This window comes from Polypterus senegalus, unplaced genomic scaffold (assembly GCF_016835505.1).
Source record: "Polypterus senegalus isolate Bchr_013 unplaced genomic scaffold, ASM1683550v1 scaffold_3456, whole genome shotgun sequence".
Classification (NCBI taxonomy): domain Eukaryota; kingdom Metazoa; phylum Chordata; class Cladistia; order Polypteriformes; family Polypteridae; genus Polypterus; species Polypterus senegalus.
The window spans coordinates 28,709-36,488 of record NW_024378100.1 but is presented as its reverse complement, the minus strand read 5'-3'; the positions used below and the strand labels follow the sequence as shown (position 1 = coordinate 36,488).

General features: G+C 39.5%; 1 protein-coding gene and 1 long non-coding RNA gene across 2 annotated transcripts; one reads left to right on the top strand and one right to left on the bottom strand.

The window, feature by feature from the left end:
• Positions 1–1,382: 1,382 nt before the first annotated feature.
• LOC120519548 lies at positions 1,383–3,449 on the bottom strand. The gene is made up of 3 exons (XR_005631572.1): positions 3,050–3,449; positions 2,538–2,583; positions 1,383–1,470 (listed from the first exon to the last, which is right to left on the bottom strand). It is a non-coding gene; the product is annotated as an uncharacterized LOC120519548 (long non-coding RNA).
• A 2,133-nt stretch (positions 3,450–5,582) lies between these two features.
• LOC120519549 (E3 SUMO-protein ligase ZBED1-like) lies at positions 5,583–7,557 on the top strand. Its single transcript, XM_039742503.1, has 5 exons — positions 5,583–5,940; positions 6,337–6,568; positions 6,657–6,800; positions 6,895–6,963; positions 7,059–7,557. The coding sequence occupies exons 1-5, from the start codon at positions 5,783–5,785 to the stop codon at positions 7,419–7,421; spliced, it is 966 nt and encodes a 321-aa protein (XP_039598437.1). The 5' UTR covers positions 5,583–5,782; the 3' UTR covers positions 7,422–7,557.
• Positions 7,558–7,780: the final 223 nt, after the last annotated feature.

The window sequence follows — 7,780 nt, the reverse complement described above, 5'->3', positions numbered from 1 at the left end:
ACAAGCTGTAAAAAGCCCGGGATCCTAGAAACTATTAAAATCGTCAGAAATAAAAATTGAAATGTAGAGATGTCAGGTAATTGAAAGGAACTACTCTGGGCATCTCTCTCCGAGGAGGTTTTGTTTTGCCAAAGTGCTTGCCTCATTTGTGTATTAATGTCTAAGCGTGTGTCTCTTTCTTTGGAGATTTCATTTTGCCAATATGGTCGTCTTGCTTGTGTACTAGCGGCTAAGCAAGATTCTCTCTCAAGTTCCCTCAACGGTTTCTACTTTGGCGACAGAGTCGATTTCTTTGCGTTTCATGCTGTAGTCTTGCACTTCCGGGGCGGACAAACAGACACATACACTTTCACGCATAGACATTTATGTATAAAACATATATTATTATATATTAGCTGAGCAATGTTCTCTTCACTTTTTTGTTTGTTATTGGGTCAAGCCAAGAGACAATTTTCATGTAATCTTAAATTATGTAGAGAAACCCTCTGTGTTTCCAAGACGTCTTAGTTTGACTCCCATCTTGAAAGTTTAGGTTATGAGTGAGGTTTAAGTCTATATGAGAGGAATTACTGGTAGTGCAAGTAACTTTCTTCTGAACAATTCCAAAACACTTCCATGTACACAACATTATACATTTAAATTAATTTGTATTTTTTCTATGTCTATTTTGTATTTAGAATTTATTGACAGATTCTATTTCAGGAACATTGAGTGCTAAATGTTAATTGGCACATCTGCACTTGTTGTCTATTTGTTTCTGCTTTATGTCATAATTCTCATTTTGGCAGACTAAAAGTTCTTTTTTGGCTCATGCACATTTTTCAGTTATGTTTTAAAAGATATTAATAATCAGATTATTTTTTATGCCATGTCACACAAATTTGTTTTAAGGGACTGTTTCAGGGCTCATTTAATAATGGCAATTCCACTCTGAGCCAAGGGTTGGCACTATTGTTTTCATGCTTTTTAGCATTTTAAGACTGAAATAAGCAATTAAGGGTTGGGAACCTTAACGAGTGAGGCCACTAAAATGAAGCATCAAAATGTCACTTGAGCAATAAGTGCTTCATCAACAATAATTAACTTCTCATTAAGAAACTGGAGTGGAACAAAAACCTGCAGCCCTCCAAGACTGGCGTTGCCCACCCCGGTTTAGATCCTTTGTCAAACCTGAGACTGATGGGCTGAGTAGATTCCACGTTGAACCCTAAACAAAACCTTAGGATGGAGAAAAATGGCCAGTGGTGGCCTGTGCCAAAAGAATAGACAGACTGATGTTATGCTTCTTGTTCCACATCACAAACGTGTATTTTTGAATGGACTTATCACTCTGAGACATGAAAAGTTGCAGACATGAGGTTACAAAAATAAACAAACATGCACATTTTTCAATGTTCTGGTTTTATTTCATATGATTGCACATTTTTTAACATGCTGGATGAAGTTTGAATTCAGCTTGTTTCTTCGTGCCTGAAAATAAAAGAAGCATCATAAAATAGAGTATTTAGCAGGTAGGTTAATATAAAGATCTTTATTTGAAGAGGTTTATTATTTTTTGTTTGTTTAATAAATCCCTAGGAGTAGTTGGCTAGACATGTATTACTTATTGTGTATGCAGGATCTGAGCCCTGTCCTGGTCATTGTGTGTGAGTTTAACTCCTAGAACTTCAGTTTTTGGTTTTGTTTTGTCAATGCCAAAGATGTTTGCACTGAGTTAATTGACAATTCTAAATTAGCCTTCTGTTGAAACAAGTTTATTTCTTGTGTCTTTTGAAACATATGTTTATTGGTGAATTTAAACAAATCAAATGGTGTAAGAGATGCAATTAGGAAGTTCCAGCTAGTTCTCCTGCACCCCTTATAGAGAACAAGCAGCACATTTCATTCATTCATTTTTCTGGCTTGCTTATTCCACTACAGGGACTTGGGAAGCTGGCACCTATCCGGGTAACAGACCACAAGGGCAGGACCAAGTCTGGAAGACACCAGTCTGCTGCAGCAGGCACTCACACACACCCACTCTGACTCATACCAGTTCAACAAATAATGCACTAAGAAACCTAAAGTACATGTCTTTAGCCTGGAGGAAGAGGCCAGTGTCACTCACATAAACTTAAGTTTAAGGTATAACCTGCTCACAGAAGGCACACCACTGGCAAATTGAAAAGGGGACGCTGCAACACCATACCACCCTTTCATAAATCATATACCTTCACATAGTAATCCACTTTTCTTGATGTTAATCCTGGCAACTGCTTCACTTTGTGTCATTCGCCTCAAACCTTCAGATAAGAACATTGGGAATATCACTCCTTCTACTTTTCAATAAATATATTCTCAATTTTAAATCTTCCCTCCTACAGTTTAAAGTATCTGCAACATGTGACTCACTTCTGACTGGCACCTTATTGTTCTCACCATGTATTTCTCTTCACATTTGTCCTCCTGACTGGATGCTGCCCTTGTTAAAATGTTAATACATACAGTACAGTTTGATTGAACAACTGAACATTGCTAAATATATTCTTCCATCTTACCTGCTCTCTGTAAATTCTTCCACCAGTTTATTTGGGCACTTGCACCCTGTAGTACAAAAAGAAAATTGTTTGGAGGAGTAATTAAAAAGTAAGTAAATTATGTAGTATGAAAATAAATCTGTGTTGACGAAACTTACAATAATCATTTTAGAAACCAACAAGACATTTGGGGCTCAGGTGCCAAAAGTCCCATTTCTCAAAAGGGACTTGAGTCATGAGGAGCCATCAAGGTTATCAGGGCTAAGCAAATTTACAGTGGAGGGGAGGTGAGTGGGTTGTTTTTTAGGCAAAGATAAACAATTTAAAGGAGAAAAAGAAGTAGATAATCATTAAATGGGATAAGAGATTAAGCAGGCTTTTACGTGGCAAACTGAATAAACATGTGATGCAATGGTAAGGAGGGGATCATCACAAAGCATTCTGGATAGCATTTTGGATTTGACTGCCAAGTAGACCTTAGCACTAATACAGAAAGGCCAAGTGCAATTTGATATTCTTAGTGAAATAATTACCTTTCCGCTCCCATCATAACTGGTAATCCCTGTGAAAAGAACCAAATGTGAGTCTAATACCTATATAAAACTTTTTATGGCATCCTTCATTTTCTTTAAGCATATTGATCTATTCATCCATCCATGTCTGAACTAACTTTTTTCATTACAAATGCGTAGGAAGTATCAGGAACAAAATGGGAATCAGATCTGTGCACAACACTACGCCTTCAGAGACACCCAGGCTCACTTATACAAGACTGATCAATGATGGTTAACTTCATGGGCAGATTAGAGGAAACTGTGAGATAATCTGCACAGATGGAAACCAAGCTGGGAATCGAACACAGAATTGTGAGGTGCTCACCACTGCACTTTGCAAGTATAATGAAGGAACAGTGGCTTTATTTTTCAATAAAAATACTATTAGTATTATGATCATTTAATGGCCTCTATTCCAAACTTCCTGCCTAAACGTGCTCTGCATTTAAGGATTTATTGCCGTTTTGTGTTTGACAAGAATTAAAACTGCCAGACTATTAAACCTAATCTAAGGAAGAGCCGTAGGAAACAGAGAACTGCAAGGTGGTGAACATCTTGCACAGGATGCCTTAACCCAGCTAGGAGCCACAGAAACAGATCCTTGGCTAGGATTGACATTTATGGAAGCAAAAATTCCCTAGGCTATTAGTGGGCAGCACCATTATTCTGCTGTAAGTGTTAAGGTTAACACAGGGGCTTCTGGGAAGTGTACCTTTTTCCAGAATGTCTGTGAGAACATACATAATCTGGAGGTGCTTTGTGTTAGGCAGTAGTGATGCTTAACGTACCCTCAGGAGCAGCCTTGAAACAATTTCTATCTCCACAGTCTGGGAGTTAGGAGGTTTGGAGTGAGCAGCTGCAAGGACATGTCTGGTAAGAAGGAAGAATAAGGAGTTGGAGGAAATCAGTGTATAGAGGAAAAGGAAGTTTGGGTAATAGGAAGGAGCTCCTATGTTGTACAATCAGGTAGTTAGTCCAAAAAAATGTATAGAAAGACCATGCCTTTCTTATTCTGGCTGCGTCTTTCATCCTTTTCCCCTTTTCATTGTGTATTTAGTTTTGAGTAATACAGTACCCTTCCTTACCCTTTACTGTTCTATATTGGTGTCATTTTTGAGTATGAAGTTTGCTCCAGAGCACCCTGCTTAATCACATTAGCTTACATTCCACACTCTTTACAACAGTGGCAAATGCTTGTACAACTATGTGGCTCCAACTCTTCTGAATTATCTTCATCTTGGCCATTTTGAAGTGACAGCTGTCTCATAATTCACATTCTGAAGGTCTGCCCATTTTTTCTAGATTTTAAGACAGACATTTCATGGTTAGGCAAGTAATACAGTAATCCCTCCTCGATCGTGGGGGTTGCGTTCCAGAACCCCCTGCGATAGATGAAAATCCTCAAAGTAGAAACCATATGTTTGTATGGTTATTTTTATATATTTTAAGCCCTTATAAACTCTCCCACACTGTTAACATTATTAGAGCCCCCTAGACATGAAATAACACCCATTAGTCAAAAGTTTAAACTGTGCTCCATGACAAGACAGAGGTGACATTTCTTTCTCACAATTAAAAGAATGCAAACATATCTTCCTCTTCAAAGAAGTAAACGTCAGGGGCAGATAATGTCAGAGAGAGAGAGCGAGAGTAAAGCAAACAATCAAAAAATCAATACGTGCTTTTGTGCTTTTAAGTATGCTGAAGTACCGCGATAAAGCGGCATTTTGTAGAGGAGCATCCGTATCCTCTAGGCAAACAGCTTCTGTGCAAACAGCCCCTCTGCTCACACCCCCTCCGTCAGGCGCAGAGAATGTCAGAGAGGTTGAGAAAAGCAAACAATCAAGCACCGCGTGGGAAGCACATCGTATATCATTGAGGAGTTTTATTTAATATGTAATACATGCTCTGATTGGGTAGGTTCTAAGCCATTCACCAATAGCATCCCTTGTATGAAATCAACTGGGCAAACAAACTGAGGAAGCATGTACCATAAATTGAAAGACCCATTGTCCGCAGAAATCCATGAACCAGCGAAAAATCTGTGATATATGTTTAGATATGCTTACTAGGGATGGGTACCGGTGTCCGGTGCCATTGTGGAACCGGTGCTGACATGAACGGTAGTAACCAGACCGAAAAGCAGCGCATAATTCGGTGCTTCATTTCGTGCTTTTTCCCTGAGAAATCTAGCCAATCACTTCCTTTCCAAGGATAGTAGGCGGGCCCAGGTATGTACGGGTTTTTTTTTAGAGCAGAGCTAAAATGCCGAAGCTGAAGCGCTCGAGAGTGTGGCTGTACTTCACAGCAAAAGATATAAACTCAGCAGCCTGCAACAAATGCTTAAAGGTAATAATGTGCAAAGGAGGTAACACCTCAAATCTAATGAAACACATGGCGTCGCATGGCGTTTTTTTAAAAGCCGAAAATGCACCGCATTTGATAACTTGCAGCAAGACATCACACGAGCACATCTACTGCGGGTGTGGTGCCTGTTCTCGAGTTAGCAACATCCAAGAACCCGAGGAGGAGAGTCCGGCCCCTAGCCCTGCCAGTGTAGCAGAAATGATAACTGATGATGATGATGGCAGCAGCACCCGTTCTTCTCTGGGTGAGTAGCTTAATGTTGTTCGTGCAATTTACGTTGAGTAGGCTAACCACGTTATTACATTAATGCATGTAAGGTGAACTAGCAAACACCGTCGTAGTTACATGCGGCTGTCTTCTTGTTTGATGGCAGATACTCCCTTCACCCTGGCCAAAAAGGCTAAAATGACAAAAGAAAAAGTGGACGAAATTCATAGGGCAGTGACAAAATTTATAGTCAAAGATCTCCATCCATTTTCAACGGTGGAGTCACCATCATTCAGGTGAAAAATGTTGTATTACTCTTACATAAAAAAAATAGACTGTATAATACTGTAAAGGTTAATATGTTCATAGCTGCTTAGCTTTGTAAGTCTTCTCTAAATATTATAAGTAAACTATATTTGAATAAAAGGTGAGCTATATGTTTTTATTTTTTATCTGGAAGATTAAAAAATTTGCCAGAGCATAATGTCATTCTTGACGTTAAGACGCGCTGGAATTCTCTCTTCCTGATGGTGGAGAGCTTTATGGAGCAGTTTGATGCAATCCAGGCAGCTGCTCTGGATCTACGGCTGAGGAAGCCTATGGAGAAGGACAAGAAAGTGAATGACATGAGCATCACTTGCAAGAACTAAATTACGTCAGTTACCTTTAACATTTTGAATATTTTTCAACAGGCTAGAAAGGTTCACGCACACCGATTTAATGAAGGCAGAGGAGTTTATTAAGTGCATGCAAGTCCTGTACACGTCAACCATGTGTGTGTCAAGTGACAAGTCACCCACATGCAGCCAAATCATCCCCATCCTGGCCAAGCTGGAGGCACATTTCAGACGATGTGATGAAGACAGTGTTTTCACCTCTTCAATAAAAGAGAAAGTCTGGGGTAGTCTGCAGAAAAGATATCAGGTATTTGCAGACAATATCAATGCGCATGAAAAATAGGGTTACCTTTTTTCAGTATCAGCTCCTATATTATATCTTGTTTTACTTAAAGGATGAAAACCTTCAGAAATTTCTGAAGGAGGCCACGATGATGGACCCACGTTTTAAAGGCAGGCTAGGTGGTGAGGCAGCTACTGACATCTGGGACAGGTTGGAGAAGGCAGCAGTTGCAAATGCCACAGCAGCAGTTGCACAGGTATTTTCATTGTGTGTGTACAATCTTGTCCATTTGCATCATGATGTAGTTTCTATGTTGAAGGAATGCTCTTTTACTATCTGTGTGTCCATAGCCTCCCACTGAGGACCCCAAAGCACACAGCGAGGTGGATGATGCTGACATGGACAAGCCAGAACAATATGTAATTTCAGATTTTTTCTAACATAACCACTACATTTTAAAAGTGATCTTTATTTATTTTGCAAACCTCACACATCTTTTTTTGTTGTTTTTCAGCTAAGTAAGGTCCAGAAGTCACCCTTAGAAAAGCTGTTTGAGGATGAAGACAGAGAGCTTCAACAGGCTGCTTCTCAAGCGGGTAGAGTCCCCTCAATCACAGAGCAGGTACAGAAGGAGCTTCAAATATACAAAAGACTGCCAGGAATTACCTCTGGACAAGACCCTGTGGCCTGGTGGTGGAGTAAGAGGGATACACTCCCCAATTTATCTGCCCTATCAGAAAAATACTTGTGTGTCCCAGCGTCATCAACGCCTTCTGAAAGAGTTTTCTCTTGTGCTGGGCATGCCATCAGCCAAGAGCGATGCCGTATAGCTCCAGAAAAGGCTAATATGATTATCTTCTTGCAAAAAAACTGCTAAACATCACAGGTTTCATGACAAAGTTTGTGTTTTCAATTGTTTAAGCACTGGTTCCAACCAAAGAAGTTATGTTTTATTGACAGAAAGGGCTAGGTTTGTTATAATTTTGTTTAAAAAATTACTGGGAAAAATAAAAACGCAAGAGGTTTTTGGACGAAGTTTGTGTTCTTTATTTTTTTAAGCACCGGTTCAAGCACCGTTTAAGCACAGGCACTGTTTCAAAAGTACCGTTTTGGCACCGGTATCGGATAAAACCTAAACGATACCCATCCCTAATGCTTACATTTAAAATCCGCGATGTAGTGAAGCCGCAAAAGTCGAAGCGCGATATAGTGAGGGATCACTGTATTTAAATAAAT